The sequence below is a fragment of the Lissotriton helveticus genome, chromosome 3_2 (genome assembly GCF_964261635.1).
Source record: "Lissotriton helveticus chromosome 3_2, aLisHel1.1, whole genome shotgun sequence".
Lineage (NCBI taxonomy): Eukaryota > Metazoa > Chordata > Amphibia > Caudata > Salamandridae > Lissotriton > Lissotriton helveticus.
This window is the reverse complement of record NC_136062.1, coordinates 439,803,202-439,820,438: the sequence shown is the minus strand read 5'-3', so window position 1 is coordinate 439,820,438 and position 17,237 is coordinate 439,803,202. Positions and strand designations below refer to the sequence as shown.

General features: G+C 46.3%; 1 protein-coding gene across 1 annotated transcript in view; it reads right to left on the bottom strand.

Moving 5' to 3' along the window:
- Nucleotides 1–1,184: 1,184 nt before the first annotated feature.
- The window catches only part of API5 (apoptosis inhibitor 5), a 150,336-nt gene continuing 134,283 nt past the window's right edge, over nucleotides 1,185–17,237 (bottom strand). The window contains exons 13-14 of the mRNA XM_078684341.1: nucleotides 4,670–4,806; nucleotides 1,185–2,538 (exon numbers count right to left, since the gene is read on the bottom strand). Of these exons, the coding sequence (XP_078540467.1) occupies nucleotides 2,459–2,538; nucleotides 4,670–4,806 (217 nt within the window). The 3' untranslated portion in view covers nucleotides 1,185–2,458. The remainder of the gene's footprint in view (nucleotides 2,539–4,669; nucleotides 4,807–17,237) is intronic.

Here is a 17,237-nt window from a genome sequence, read left to right as displayed (position 1 = left end):
GATATACTCAGACCATTCACGTGGGCCCTATCTGCAATTTCTTTAAAATTACTATTCACAGGTGTCATGTGACAGGCAGGCTATTCCATCCAAGTTCCGCCTGGTTCACAGGTTTTGTTACTAAAGGACTGGTTTATTTCTTTCATGGACTGCTAAGAACCTGTTCAAATTGCAATTGTTTTTTTATTGAACCTAGTGTACAGAGTTTTGTTGGTGTCTCCATAAGATTTTGATAATATATTTTTCTTTTCCCTTAATGTATGGTTACTTTACTGCCATATAGTTGTATATATCTGTATATATTCTTCCATGTTTTTGCACTAACTGTCATGATGGAGTGTCTATTTGATGTCATGTTTCTTGTGTAATAATACAAAATCATTTTTGAAAATGTACTAAATTTGTTGGGCAATACTTTATCCCGTGACTACACGGCACGCTTTGGCTGTGTGGTTCCAAATTTCGTCATTAATAATCCTGATCAGCCATTTTGTTCTGTTTTGCAACTATTTGAGGTCCAGGCTGACCAGTAGTTGGACCCTACACCTTTTTGTGCACTGTAAAATCTCAGTAGGTCACCAACGCTGCTTACAGAGGGCATTTCTATAAAAAAATATTAACGTTCAGGCCTAGAACTCACAACAATGTCTCACTGCAAATGTAATTACAATGGAAATCATGGCATTTACACAAGGATAATTTTTTAGGCACCTGAGAACAATTTGAGTGAATTAATGTAGAGAAACATATTTTTCCCAGTTTGATAAAAGATAGATTCTTCCTTTGTCACCATCTGAACAACAGTCCAGTAATTGGCCCACTTAGGAAAGAAAGCATGCCAGCTATACCAAGGCAAGATCACATGCTGCTAAAGGCTAACTAGTCTCAGAGTTTCACCTCTCCCACAAGACCTAAAATCACATAGGATTTGTTCAGAGAACATTCTCAAAGGAGAAGCTCTTGAATATATTAAAATGCTGCACTCGAGAACTTCACGAACAAACTGTGAGAAAACAAGTTTATAAGCACCATTAGTACCCTAAAAATATTTCAACCATTCTTAAATATACCTTAGATTTTTTTTAAAACATCTAAAAAGAATACTCACAACCTTTTTCAAACCAAATGTTTCCATGCTGAAGTAAAACAATGGCATAAAGAAATAAATAGCAGCAACAAGCAAATAAGATTACCGCGTTTATTTAAATGATGGTTTCTACCAACTTGCTTTTCTATTAACATTTTTTACATTTCAAAAGTCAACTATTCATACTTTTGCGGTTATCTGATTTTACCTATTTTTTTCCAAAATGCAAAACTTTTCTTTTTTTATACATAAAATATGAAACTCTGCATTTTAACAACAAATGAATTAAAAGAAGTGACTTGGATGCAGGGACTGTGGAAAAACACCCTTGATGGGAAAATCCGGTAAATATGAAAGAACATTAATACTCAATGCAGACAAGGTTTGCGAATATTTGGAAGGTGGGGGAAGCACATTGGCCAATGTAATGCCGTCAAACAGAGCCGACGCAGCTAGATGATTCCATGCAACCAAAAACTAGCTACGCATGGGGCTGCATGACCACACAATGCCTGGCACATTATGCACGCAAGCCATTAATCGGCATTTACTGGGCATTTATTTACTCATTTCGTTCTAAGCAGTCGACGTTAGTGCAGCGATTCAGCTTTTGCGATCAGAAGTTAACATAAGCCAGAAATGGTGCAATAAATCAAAATATAACCCAATAGTCACTAGCTTGATCTCTGAACCCTCTCCTTTGCCCCATCTCATCATTTGCTAGATGGTAGTTTTATATAAGCCAATCAGGTGAGAAGAGAGCATTCGTAATTCACCTTTTAAACTTGTGTTTCCGGCATCACTTTTCAATGGAGGAAAGCTGGGAGTACTAGTACTGCAATTACTTGGGTCACATTGTAAGCACTGACTTCCTGGCTTACACTGTCCTACCGGAATGCATGATCATGGCTGGTCACAATTGCTCATCTGCGAAGTTGCGATTGTGTTGCCTTCTCGCCACTGAGACAAATTAAACAGTTAGGTTCATTTAAATTACTTGTACCTAGGTGAGTGGGTTTTTAGGTTTTAATAATAACATTTCAAAAATCATACAACTATCATATTCAAAACTTTTACAAAGACACACGAAAAAATAAAATTAAAAAAGAGCAGCACAGCCTCTTCGAACGATGTGGAATCTGACAGCTTCCATAAAATACATTTGTGGTTAGGCAGTCCTCAATCTATGCTCCGTTACAAAAGGAACGTCTTACATACAAAGATAGAAAGAAGATTGGTTTGAAGTGTGGGGCTGAAGGCAGTCCTTGTTGGTGTGCTTCCTACGCTTCTTTCACCGGCAGTTGTGTTACAGTTGTCGATGGCATGTCCTTACGACAGAGCGCGAGAGAAAGATTGTCCCAAACTCCAGTTTCAATAGATGCGGCCTCGGCTGCGATTGCCACGTCCACCCCATCCTCTGCCTCGGCCCCCCCTGAAACCACCTTGCTGCTCTGTAAAGATAGGGGATAAAAAGGAGAATGTCAGCACCACGTAAAAAAGAAAGATTTATCAATGATGCTTTGTGCCACTTTGCAACTACTGCAGATTAATTCCATTTCTCTTCCTTGATAACTGTGAGCAAAATTAACACTCTTCAATTGTGCGGTATGTGTAAAGGTTCGCCAAGTAGAAAGAACTTCCTGTGCAATGGGTACTCGCTGTTGCTGGGTTCATGGATACAGGCATGTGGCTTGTTTCTAAAAAGTGATAGCATCCAAGGTTTCCAACTATGAAAGAAGGCTTGTGACTCGCAAGTATACCCAAGCAGTCATTCATTATAGAAGCTGCATGTTCTATGGACTTAATTTGGTGTAGGACAGGCCAGTAACAAGCACAAGATGTGTAAACGAGTGATCGTATGTATTAGAGACTAGAATACTGTGTTACGATATTTGTCTGGCCAGTCACATGTCTGTAGTTGTGCCAGCTAGCCTTTTTTTAAAATTATATAATGACAATCACACTTGCTTGAGGTAGGAGGGCTGTTCCAACAGTCTTAAAGTCCACATTCCCTGCTTCGTTTATTCTTCTTAATTTTGAGCGTTTTTTGTTATTTCCTGACCTATTATACAACCTGCGACCTGACCACATCTCTCAGTTCTTCCTCCGCTGCCCCCTCTTTTGAACATGCCTTCTTTCTTCCTCCCTCTTGCTTTCTAGCTCCATGTGGAGTAGCTTGTCCTTCCATTTCCCCTATCTTAACTGCAGCTCCCCACCATCGGAGTCAAGGTGAAAGGGAAGAGAGATGTTAAGTGCAGTGCGAGGGCCTAATGAAAGAGAAAGTTTAAGTGCAGAGGCAGGTTAAGAGAGACTTCATTGCTAAGGCCAGGTAGGGTGTAAGGCTCGACCTCTGGCTTTTTACTCTTATCCAATACTTGATCTCGTTTCACATAAGTGATCAACAATAATTCCAACTTCACAAGCACCTAATTGGTGAACTTAACACCTAAGGTCTTCAACCTTTAGTTTGAGCTCTAAGCCTGCCCAAAGCAAAATGGTTTGTAGTCTGGGCACCTCCAACACTTCATGACTATGATTGGGGGAGTGGGAAGGGCAGGGCTAAGGTCAGGGATGGACTTTGAGATCATTTCATGGTTACTTTTTCAGTATTTCATAATCCACAACGAATGTGAGTTCATAATGGGGCAAATTCATCAAACAAAAACAGAAACTGACCACAAAACTGTGCTCCCCATAATTTGGGTGTTGTCCACACCTCCCACTCCTTGGCCTCAATACAACTGCATCTACTGCACTAATGATAGCTGCAGCCCTGAGCAGCAGTGCATCTCCTCTGCCTCTTTCCCCGTCCTTACCACGATCGATCATCATTCCAATCTTCAAACAGTGTCTGTCCCTTTTTTGGGAAGTTTTCTATAGGTTGGAGTTGACCCAAAAGGAATCCACACTTTACATGACCACAAATTGCCACTTGTGATCTGCCTGTGCACAGGGACCCTTGTTCTTTTTTATTATTTTGGAAACTCAGTTTTTCTTTTTAAGTAGGGACTATCCCACAACACTGCAGTCCAGCACACTCTTGTGGTATAAAAGTTGGGAAGACATTTTTCTCCTCCGTTATTGGATTTACAGCTTAGTTTAGCAAAAAAAATATAGTATGCACAAACAAATGTACACTGGCATTCTCAAAGATTTACAAAAATGCTCGCGGTCTATGCTTTGTATCTTCAGCACCTACAATTCAAAATGTGTCTTTTGGGCCCTTTTTATACCACTCTTCTGAGGGTATGGATAGGCTCTTCCAATGGTGTCTGTTCAGCAAAAGGCCCATTTGCTGTACTTTCAGCTTTATTATATGACTATCTTTGTAGGACACCTGTGATTAACACATATCAGCCACCTACAATGAAATACTTCCCCTAACATAAAATCAGACGTACTAGGTTTGCTAAGGCTTAATTAAAGCTCTATTTTTCACTCTGCAGTTTAAGTTAATGATTTTTACGGTCTGATCAAGAGGGAAGTTAATAAGCTTCGAAGTAAAACAATAGGCACATGCGTAAACCTTTAGCTGCAGATTTCGGGAATTTGTGTTTTTTTTAACCCACATTTCACACTCACCATAGGAAAAGGTGCCCAGGCTGGCACTATATTTACCACTGGGGGGATTATAAATTTGCCTTGCATCCCTCTTCGGCACTGGAGATGTTTTTTTAGGTGGGGAGCTGGAAGCTGTACCTTCACCGGTTCTCTTGAGTCTGTAAGAAAAAAAAAGGGCCATAAGATTTTCTGTACAACCTGAATCGGTGATCAAAAGAAACCCTATATACCACCAAAATTAATGTATAGTATTAAGTCAAACACACACAACATAAATTTGTTTAAATCCAGGTATGTTAACACTGACTTCACACAGACTTTACTGTAAATTAGCAAGCACATAAATACACAGTGTAGTCTGCCACCTATAAAAAGTTTAAGACAATCTTACTCTACCTTCAGAGCAAAATATTGAAACCCTCTTGATGACAAACTCAATGGCTAAAATACTTGCCTGGGTTCGTAACCCACACTGCTGGTCAACTAATTTTGCTACGGAGGTCTTTACCATTGCTTTTAGAGCAGTTCTTCTCCAGATTCCAAGACTGGCTATCCCCATGATCAAGGGCAGCGGAAATTAGACATACCTTATTTCTTTCAAATGTTGCAATTTTGTAAAGATCACTGAACAACTTGCTTCAGCCTACTAGAGATCCACTCCCACCAACCATTATCTTCAGATTACTCTGCATGTTATACAGCACAGCTCATCACTTTTTCATTTGAGGTATTTTAAGGTATCCTCATCATCTCTTGATTTTTAATTCAGTCCTTAAAGTTGTTTTATAGCTGGAACTGGATAATAAATTCCTAGGTATCACCAGAAAGCACAAATGGAGTAGTTTCTGTCCTGTAACTCCAGTTCTGTAGTAGGGGTATCTCTGTTATAGTCATAATCTAGTGAATAGTCCCGCCCATGTGCGAGGACCCCGGCAATCAAAAATAATCTCTTAAGTTGTCAAAAAATTGCAGAACTGCAAAGACACTTAGGAGAAAATTTAAAGACAAATAATGCAGCCTATATTCACAGGCTACACTGTCCAGTACTTCAACTAGAAATTCCACCAAAAATCCACAAACAGCAAAGCCTGTCCAGATTTCCCTTGCTTTTACTGCAAAACCCCTCAGAATGATAGAGAGGAAGGCCTGGACAGACAAGCCCCATAGGCTGCCATTATGTGGTTTAAATAGGATACTGTGCCTTTAAGAGAATCTTCCAGAACTTTCTCCCAGTATACCAGAATGCATAGCAGGTCCAACTTACTTCAGTTCTTTTTGAAGGCGTAACACGCCCAGACCTGTCGCATTTCATAAAGGAACATTTTCTCTCTCTCTCTCTCCACCGGGGAGGCGGGAGGGCGCTTATGACTATAACAGAGATACCCCTACTACAGAACTGGAGTTACAGGACAGAAACTACTCCTTCTGTAGTAGGGGATCAGCCCATCCCCACACCAAAGCAGCGGTGGATAAGAGAGAATTAACACCACTATTGTGCTAACAGATTTCGCAGCGAAGCCTGTCCAACTTGAGCATCTGCCCTGGCATCAGTGTCCAGGCAGTAATGCTTAGCAAAGGTATGAACCGACTTCCAAGTGGCCGCCTTGCATATTTCTGCAATCGGAACATTACGGAGCAAGGCTGTCGTGGCAGCTTTGCCCCTGGTGGAATGAGCATTAGGCTTACCCCCTAAGGTCTTATTAGCTTTTTGGTAACATAGCTGTATGCAGGACACAATCCACCTAGAGATAGACTGCTTAGAGGTCGCAAGACCCGTCCTGACTGATCCATAATTGACAAACAATTGGTCAGACCTACGAATATCTTTGGTCTTATCAAGATAAAATTTCAACACCCTCCTAACATCCAGGGAATGTAAGGACCTCTCCGCTGGAGATGAAGGATTCTGAAAAAACGTAGGCAAAGTTATGGTCTGGTTAACATGAAAATCAGAAATAACCTTGGAAAGAAATTTAGGGTGAGTACGCATAACAACCTTAGCAGCATGAAATACAGTATAAGGTTCTTGGCAACACAGCGCCTGAATTTCACTCACCCTACGGGCCGATGTAATGGCCACGAGGAACGCCGCCTTCCAGGACAGGTGCTGCAACGAAGCCTTATGAATAGGTTCAAAAGGCTCCTTCATCAATCTGGACAGCACCACGTTCAATTCCCATGAAGGCGAAGGAAGCCGGACAGGAGGGAACACTTTCTTCAAGCCTTACAAAAAATCTTTGATGACAGGGATCTGGAAGAAGGAAGTCTGTGAAGGGCATTTCCTGTAGGCAGTCAAAGCAGCAAGATGAACCTTAATAGAGTGGACATTAAGGACAGACTGCGCCAACTGTAGAAGATAAGGAAGGATGACATCTTCCTTACAAGTCGTCGGATCATAGTTCTTAGACTGACACCAGATACAAAATCTCTTCCACTTGTAAGCATAGGAAGTCCTAGTGGAAGGTCTCTTAGACTCCTTCAGTATGTCCATACAATCTGCAGGAAGATTCAGATGACCATACTGTACTAACTCAGGAGCCATGCTGCCAAACTCAACGACGAGAGGTTGGGGTGCAACATCAGCCCCCCGAACTTCGTGAGAAGGTCCGGCCTGCACAGCAGCCGAATATGAGGAAGTAGAGACCGGTGAAGCAGGTCCGTGAACCACCACTGTCTGGGCCATTCCGGGGCAATCAGTATCAACCGAGCCCTGGACTGGGACAACTTGATGAGAACCGCTGGAATCAGGGGAATGGGTGGAAAAGCGTACAGAAAGCTGTTCGACCAGTCGATCCATAACGCGTTCCCCAGCGTCCCTGGCTGGTAGTACCTGGAGGCGAAGTCTCGGCATTTGCTGTTTTCGGCGGTGGCGAACAGATCTACGTCTGGAGTTACCCACCTTGCGAAGACTTCTCCTAGTACTTCGTCGTTTATGACCCATTCGTGGTTTTCCTGAATCAGTCTGCTCAGTGCGTCCGCCTGACCATTCTGCACACCTGGCAGATGGGTAGCAGTTATCGTCAGTCCTCGAGCCAGAAGCCAGCGCCAGATCGCCTGTGCCTCCTGCGACAGGGTGCGTGCCCTCGATCCTCCCTGCTTGTTGAGGTAATACATTGTGGTCGTATTGTCCGTTTGCACAAGGAGAGAGTCGGTCCGGAAGGACGGATGAAAAGCCTTCAGTGCCAAGTGAACAGCTTTGAGTTCCAGGAAATTGATGTGGTACGTGGACTCCATCGGTGACCACGTCCCTTGAATCTGTAGGTCTCCGGAATGCGCTCCCCAGCCCTGGAGAGAAGCATCCGTCACGACAACCTGAATGGGAATGTCCTTCTGGAAGGGAACCCCTCTGAGGAGATTCTCCGCTGAGCACCACCACTTCAGAGACTGAAGAGCATGTAGAGACAGTCGTATCTTGTCGTCCAAAGATCCTCTCCTCTGGTCCCACTGATCTTCCAAGCACTCCTGCAGCGGTCTCATGTGCAGCCGCGCATGTGGCGTCAGGAAGATGCAAGAGGCCATCGATCCCAGTAGAGAAGACACCGTCCTCACTGTCGTGGATGGAGCGGCCATGAGAGCTTGAGCCTTCCGAAGCAGTGATAATCGTCGCTCCTCCGAAGGAGACACGCTTGCTGACAGCGTATCGATGGAGGCTCCCAAGTACTGAATGCACTGGACTGGAGTCGGAACCGACTTGGTCATGTTGATGTGCAACCCCAGCCTGTTCAATAGAACGCACGTCTTCTGGAAGTGTGCTTGCGCTTCCGTGAAGGAAGAGGCCTTGATCAACCAGTCGTCCAGGTACGGGTAGACAAACACCTTGTTCTTCCTTAGGTGTGCTGCTACCACAGCCATGCACTTTGAGAATGTTCTCGGCGCAGACTTCAGTCCGAATGGCAGTACTGTGTATTGATAGTGATTGGCGCCGACGTGGAACCGCAGGAACTTCCTGTGTTTGTGTGCAATGGGCACATGGAAGTAAGCATCCTGGAGGTCGATGGCACACAGCCAGTCTCCCCGTTGCAGCTGAGGATAAATCTGATGCAACGACAGCATGCAAAACTTTTCTCTGCGAATCCACTTGTTTGCGTGTCGCAAATCCAGAATGGGCCTGAACTCGTTCTTGTCCTTTTTTCGAACCAGAAAGAACCGGGAGTACAGACCTCTTCCTCTTTGAGACAGAGGTACGACTTCGATCGCCCTTTTCCTTAACAGGATATCGGCCTCCGCCTGGAGCTCTCGCAGCTGATACTGTGAGCCGGCCGGAGGGATCGATGGGGGAGGGCTGATGAACCGAAGACTGTATCCATTGCAAACAATATTCAGCACCCACTTGTCCTGAGTAATTTTTCTCCACTCTGCCAGAAAAGATTGAATGCTTCCCCCCACCGGAGCGGGTAACAGTTGACGGGGAAGTAAGTGCTCAGGGCCTAGACCCGGCCTGGCCCTTAGTCGCTGGTGCCGACTGATGGCCTCCTCTGCCCTTCTGGCGTTTCTGGAATGGTCTTCTGAACTGCTGCTGTTGTTGCTGCTGTTGTCCGGAAGATTGGCCACGCCCTCTGCCTTGACCACCGAACCGCCGTTGGAACGGGCGGTACGTCTTCTTGGTCTCCTTGGGCTTCTCCAAACCCACCGCCGTGAGCGTTTCAGCTTCCGCCTTCATGCGGGCCATCTCATCGTCCGCGTGCTTCCCGAACAGGGTTTCGCCAGAGAATGGCAGATTAGCAACCCTCTGCTGAGCGTCCGGTTTCAAAGACGTAAGGTGAGCCATGCATGTCGTCGTTGGTTTATTCCGAGGCAGAAACCATGCGCAGCCAGAAGAGAAGAGTCAGCTGCAGCGCTGATGATTTGGTTCGACACCAACAACCCTTCGTTAAGCACCTCCTGGAAGTCTTCCCGCTTGTCCCGCGGAAGAAGTTCCACAAATTGTTGAAGCGATTCCCAGAGGGCTCTGTCATACCGACCCAACAAGGCAGTGGCACTAGCTGCCTTCATTGAGGTCGCTGAGGTCCCACAAACTCTTCTACCAGAGGAATCCAACCACCTTCATTCCTTGTCTGGCGGAACTGTGGAGGAAGGCGTGGTGGCATGTTGTTTGCGCGCCGCTGTCACAATCACCGAGTCTGGAGGAGGCTCCAGCCTCAGAAAGGCCGGGTCCGAGTCAGGAGCCCGGTATTTCTTCTGTAGCCTGGAAGGTGCTGCCTTAGTCACTGCTGGCGTGAGGAAGAGGTCCAGGGCTGGTTCTTCCAGGCCCGGCACCAGTGGTAGTAACGGCCGAGACAAATGCTTCTGGTGGAGCGTCTCGAAGATGACCGAAGTCTTCGGAGTGGGCACCGTCAGAGTAATGCCCAATTTTGCCGCACCCCGTAGCAGCACGTCCTGGAAGGACACCAGATCGTCGACCGGTGAAAACCCTCGTGTCCGGTGAATCCGACAAGGTCGGGGAGTAGTCCCTGGTCCCAGATGACCTGGTCCGTGACCGAGACCTGTGTCTCCTGTGGCGCCGTCTAGATCGGGTCGAAGACCTGTGACGCGAACGGTCCCTTCTCCCGGAGCGGGAGCGCGATCTCCCATCGCGTGGGCGCTCAACCGGTTTCCGCGGAGGAGTCTTCCGCGGCCTCTCCTGGGGTTTCGGGGTAGGCGTACCCTTAGGAGGTGTCGGAAGCAGAGGCAGGGACACCGACCTCGGTGGTCTATGAGGAGGGATAGGCGGCAGAGGCTGCCCCGCCGGAGAAGGCGGAGGCATGGAGGGGAGCGGCGGCTTAGCCGGAGGAGCCTCCTTCGGTAGAGGAGGAGGGGTCACAGGCCTGGTAGGCGTATATACCACCGAGTACCTCGTGCCCGATGACTTCTTGGAGGAAGGGGCCTTTGATCCAGACCCTCCAGAGCGTGAACGACGCCTCTTACGTCCTCCATCAGATCCAGCGTGACTTTTGGCGCCAGAATCCCTCCTGCGCCTCTTAGAGGAAGTTGAGATCCTAGGCGACGCCGATCTCTTCCTGCTCGACGTCGAGCGTCGTTTTTCAGGCGTGGAACGGCGATCCCTTGACTCCGGCGTCGATCGTCGCCCCCTCGACGACGAGCGGTCAGATTTCGACGGCGAGCGTCGACCCTTCTTCCTTGATGACTGCTTCCTCGCGGTCCTTGACGCCGAGGAGCCCTTCGACGTCGAACTGGTCGACGGCGACCGGCGGTGTCGCCTCGACGGCGAGCGCCGGTGCCTGCGTCGACGGCGATGCCTCTACGTCGTCGACGACGCCGTCGACGCCGTCGGCGGTGACTTAGACGGCGGCCTGGCCAGGCCTCTCGACGTCGATCTTCCACGCTGTCTCGACCCGGAGCCCCGGGGAGAAGGGGAACACACCGTCGTCATCCCTCTCGACGTCGTCGTCGATGCTATCGACGTCGACGGAGACCGGGACCTTTTGCTGGTCTTCCTGCCTCTGGGGAGCCCCCCAGAGGCCTCAGCAGGGGCAGAGGGAGCCTTCTCAGCCTGCCCAGACCCACCTGCAGCCTGCAGACGCCTCTCTTCTAGGCCTTGGAGCCTAATCTTCTGTCTTTCCCTCAGGGTCCTTGTAGAAAAGGCCTGGCAGATGTCACAATCCTCAGGGACATGTTCAGCAGGGAGGCAAATAATGCAGACGTCGTGTGGATCAGTCTTGGCCTTCTTCCTTCCACATGCTGGGCACTTGTTGAACAAAGCAGGCATTTTAGATCCCTAAAAGTCTGAACAAACACACACAGAAGTGAAAGGCAACACCAAGAATCAAATGAGAACACTTTAAAAACCAAAAAGTGTCAAAAAAATCCAATAAACCCTTGACAAAGGGGGAGCTCAATGCACAGGGTCCTGCTTGCAGGAGCCGGAAAAAAGAACTGAAGTAACTTGGACCTGCTATGCATTCTGGGATACTGGGAGAAAGTTCTGGAAGATTCTCTTAAAGGCACAGTATCCTATTTAAACCACATAATGGCAGCCTATGGGGCTTGTCTGTCCAGGCCTTCCTCTCTATCATTCTGAGGGGTTTTGCAGTAAAAGCAAGGGAAATCTGGACAGGCTTTGCTGTTTGTGGATTTTTGGTGGAATTTCTAGTTGAAGTACTGGACAGTGTAGCCTGTGAATATAGGCTGCATTATTTGTCTTTAAATTTTCTCATAAGTGTCTTTGCAGTTCTGCAATTTTTTGACAACTTAAGAGATTATTTTTGATTGCCGGGGTCCTCGCACATGGGCGGGATTATTCACTAGATTATGACTATACACAGAGATCCCCTACTACAGAAATTGGGGTATCCTGTCTTACTCCATCTTTGCCTTCAGATAGCCTATAAAGCAGACGCCTAGGTGGACGTCAGAAAAATAAAGAAATACATTTTCAACTATAGCTGTTCACTTGTTTGGTGTCTGAATTAAATTGCTGGAGTGATCCCTTGAAATGTTATCACATTATCTGTAAAGCATCATAGGTGGGGCGTTTGCAACTACTTGGCTTCCCCAGAACAGCACAATAGTGCCTTTAAGCCATGACACCAGGCGATCTTAAAGGTGCTAAAAGGAGATGCTTAAAACTAGATATATCCCTTAGAATACATATCATATAGACTTGATAATACGTATCACTTAAGTTATATGTCTCACAGGCTTTGCTCTAGACAGCAGATCCTTGTCCTAGCCAAATATGCTGTATATGACACAGAGAGTAACTATTTTCAGGTCAAAAATGGTCTTGGACGCCGGAGAAATGGCGGCGTAGTTCTGTCCTCCTCCGAGCGGCTGGAATGAATATGCTGTGGGAAGCTGCAATCCGCCTCCAATCCTGACCAAAACGGGTGCCTGGACGTCGGAAGACCTGAACCGGCGTTGGAGAAAGTTTGAGTCAGATCCGACCGAAGGGAGAGGAGCTGACTGCCCGTTTGCCCTGACCGAGGGAAGCTACACTCCGTGGCGGAGCCCGATCACAGACACAACCACGTGGTCCCCCGGTCTCCCGAAGATTTAGCCACGCTGCGAGCTACGGGCTGTTAAGGCTCTTCCAGGGCAGTGCAGGACCATGAACCCACACGGCAACACGGCAACACGCGCAGTGAGTAAGAACCGAGGCTAACAGTGTGGCGGTTGAATGCACGCTAGTGCGCTAGTGCAGAATACAGCGTTGACGACTTGTAATGGCGGCCGCCCAGAGAGCCTGTCTCCGCGACTCGATAACCCTGCACCGAGACTGTGAAACTGCATATGACTGCATATGACTGCATATATCTCTGAGACAACCGATGTGGTAAATCAGACCAAACGCTCAGACAGCTTTTAGCAGGGCCCCTGCAGAATCATTTACACTACATGAATGATTGAGATGGCTGTTTAAAATGGCGTTCCCTTGCTAATCTAACATCGTGTTTGTACAACCCTGCGCCTGTATACCATGATGTATGCTGTGGCCTCTGGTGTGCTATGAGGAACTGTAGGCAGGTCACCAGAACAAATTAACCACGTTTCTTGGAAATAACGCTGCAACAACATATATAGACAACCATTGCACCCATCCACAGAGCCTAAATTGAATTTCTGACGCAGCTGATATCAGACACTGAATAGACCTGCGGAAACCCTAGGAAATCTGGTGGCATGTATGTAGACTGAGTCTGTGACACTGTGTGTGGCGTGCTGGTTGATCCTCTGCAGAAACTATTGCCATCGATATTTACAAGGGTACAAATGACATTTAATTATTTAAATGGTATTTACAAGGAGCAACACGAGCATTGTGCAAAACGACGGCTCCTGCTGATGAATGTACACCTATAATCTCTCTTCAACAAAATCGTCTTTCACTATTCACGACGCAACGCAATTCAGTATCAGCGCCGTGAGTTAGTGGGAATCAGAACAAAACAACATCAAGTCAAGTCGCTACGCACAACTAAAGGATGGGGGACAAAGAAAACGGTGTAACTTCTAAACGCCTGAAATCTAACCCACCGACGCCAGTCAAAGGGAATAAAGAAATGACGGATGCCATGGCAACAATTTTGAGCAGGCTAGAAGAGGTTAGGGACTTGGCCAAATCCACCAAGGAAGAGGTTGTAGCTATCCGCCAGGATATCAAAGACATCAACTCAAGAATTACGGAGTCCGAGACCAGGATAAGCAAACTGGAAGACTTTGAGAATAAAACGTGTGGAGCTATCAAGAACCTCTCCTTATGCTCAGACCACCTTGTGAGAAAAGTTGCGGAATTGGAAGACAGAAACAGAAGGGGGAACCTAAGAATTTTTGGCATGCCGGAAAAGCAGAGGAATCGCATGACTCATGCATACCCTTCCTCGAGGAGTGGTTCACGCAGGCCACTAATCTAACCTTCACTCAGCCACTGGAGTTTGATAGAGCACATAGGGTTCCAGGACGAATTTCTAAGGATCAGAAGGGCCCAAGAGCGATCGTGTGCAAACCGCTAAGATATCAGCACACAGAGCAGATACTTACCTTCGCCCGCAAGCATAACCATGTGCTATGGAAAGGTCACAAAATCTTCATCTCACAGGACTTCAGTAAGGAGACTATGGACATCAGGAAGGCCTTCCTCGCAATGAGACCACAATTGAAGTCACTTGGTCACATGTATGGCTTTATTGGTCCGACGAAGTTTAGAGTAACCATACAAGGTGTGACACGTGTTCTCTGACCCGAGAAAACTGCGACAACTCCTGTTCGACCACGGCGATGGCACCATGGAAGTCTCCCCTTCAGCTCAACAAGGAGCCTCTTCACCTGGCCTAGGATGAGTTTAGGATAAGACCTTTGGTACTGTTATTCTCATGTTCCTGAATCCACATAGAAGTGACTATCTGATCTGGTACTGATATGAGGGACTCTTGTCCGGTACTGCTAAAGGGTTGATAACCACGACTGTATTTGTACGAAATCCAATAAGGGCACGCCCACATGGGGTCTGGTTCTGGCCTGTTTTGCCTGTCACGTTAATGGTCTATGTACCCTTTGGGCCCTCTCTGCCAGCGTATCCTTTAGAACCCGGATCTGTATCAGAACGATCTCTTGAATTCTTGATTTGAAAATTGATTCACAATGGTTATATCTATGCTATTACGATATTGCTCGTGTCCCTCTTGGACCTCAAAGAAGTACTGTGCTGTGGTGTTGTTTTGTAGCACTCCTCTTGGTGTCAGGTGCACCCACGATAATTCTTCTACAGTTCCTGTTGTGCTTGGTTTATGATAATGTAGTCAAAAATATTGACCTTCCGTACTCAAGGTCATGGTACCATTGTTGTTTGTCGTTTATTGTTGCCTACATGCTTGGCTTATTTCTTCACTAGATTGGGATTGCAGCCCAAAAAGATTAATAGTTATGAGCAAGCTGCTTGGAGGCGGCCTCGTGGTCGTCATTCCCGAGTCGCCATGTTCTGTTATCTCTACTGCTGGGGAGGGAGGGGTGGGCTGTGGGGGAGGGAGGAGGGTGGAGGGAGGTTGGTGGGAGTGAAGGGGGGGATTGTTTTTGCATTTTGTATATTGTTTTGTTTAGTTTTGTCCATCTTGCATCCTAGCTTGCGTCCATTGCATCACATTCTGTTCCGGAGCTTAAACTCTGTCCTCCGATTCCCTACATATGGTACTAGCCCTGTATTCAATGCGAGATATGACACTGCTGGTTTTGACAAAGGTATGAGACCCTCTTCTCGGTCCAACCTTTGCGCATACGCATGGGTCATGGGACTGTATCACTTATTGTATAACTGATGGCTCCTGTTATGGACACTCCAATAGGGACAACAACTATAGCTAACCTTCGAATATTATCATTGAACGTGAAAGGTCTCAACCAGCCAGTTAAACGTCAAAAGGTACTTGATTATTTACGTAGGCAGCGTGGAGATATAGCCTTGCTGCAGGAGACAAAACTAGAGGCGAAGCTATTTCACACATTGCGTAACAAATACTACACCGAAGTGATAGGCTCTGAAGCAATCTCAAAAAAGAATGGGGTGGTGATGCTAGTGGCCAAGAATGCGAATGTGGAGGTAGTCTCTACCACAACAGACACAAAAGGGAGATGGATTTCGGCGAAACTACTCAAAGATGACACTGAGTTCTTTATCACGACTATTTATGCCCCAAATACACATGATCCGTCCTTCTGGGTAGGCCTCACGAAGCAGATCACCTCCATTCCCGACACAGCAGTCCATATTTTGGCAGGCGATTTCAATCTCCCTTATGACCCTATATTAGATAGAGACTCTAAATGCGTATTTCGCCCAGGAAAAGCCCATAAGGCATTCATGAAACTATGCAATAGGTTCCATATGGTGGACACTTGGCACTTACTGCATCCTGATGGTAGAGACTATTCCTTCTACTCCCCGCCACATGACTCGTTTTCGAGAATTGACTATATACTCATATCTAAAAACGCGGTGGCAGGAGTTGAGGACGCAGACATTGCTCCCAGATTAGTCTCTGATCATTCATGCGTCTCCCTTACACTATCTAATCTTAAACCATCTACCCGTCAATCTATGTGGCGGTTCAATGATACTATTCTCAATGATACGAAACACAAAGAAACCCTTGACACCGCCATTAAAGACTTCTTATTGTCCAATAAGAGAGGTGACACTTCAGACACCATCCGTTGGGAGGCACTGAAATCCACTATAAGGGGACTTATTATAAAAATATCCTCTGAAATTAATAAAAACCGCACTGCGGCCTTGTTGAAGTTAGAAGAGGACATTTCAAAACTTCAGCGTAAATACCTGATGAGTAGAAACCCTGCAGTCCTAACTAAATTGTCCAATCAAAAATACACCTATAATAAACTTATCAGTGAGAAGGCAGGAATTTGGCTGGACAGGAAGAAGCGCTTTAAAGTCTGCGACTCGAACAAAGCAGGGAAGGGGCTAGCGGCTTATCTTAAATTTAAAATTCAGAAGAACACCGTTACTTCCTTAATCGATGGAAACGGTACTCCCAACTCTGATCCCACTAAGATTGCGAATATTTTCAAAGACTTTTATGAGAAACTCTATGCTAAGAACGTACACGTTGACAGTGAAAAAATGAAGAAGTATCTCTCAAACTGCACACTCCCAACACCTACGACCGCAGAAAAGGAATCTTTAAATGAACCGATCTCTGAATCGGAGGTTGTTAGCGCGATCAAATCCCTTAAAAAAGGGAAAGCCCCTGGCCCTGATGGCTATACAGCACCATTTTATAAGACTTTTGCCCATATTCTTGCAACTCCTCTATTGGAAGTTTTTCAAGAAATTAGCACCACGGGAGAGGTTAAGGGAACTATGGCTGAAGCCGTAATTGCTGTAATACCCAAGGAAGGCAAAGATCATAAACTCCCCAAAAATTACAGGCCTATCTCACTGATAAATTTAGATTGTAAGCTCCTGGCATCGATTTTAGCAAAACGCATCTAGAAGGTCCTGCCGTCCCTAATACATCCCTCGCAAGCGGGTTTCCTGAAGAATAGGCTTTCGAGCGATAACACGAGAATTCTGGCTCACGTCATTGAAAAAGCGAAATTCTTATCCACGCCCACCGTGGCAATCACACTAGACGCTGAA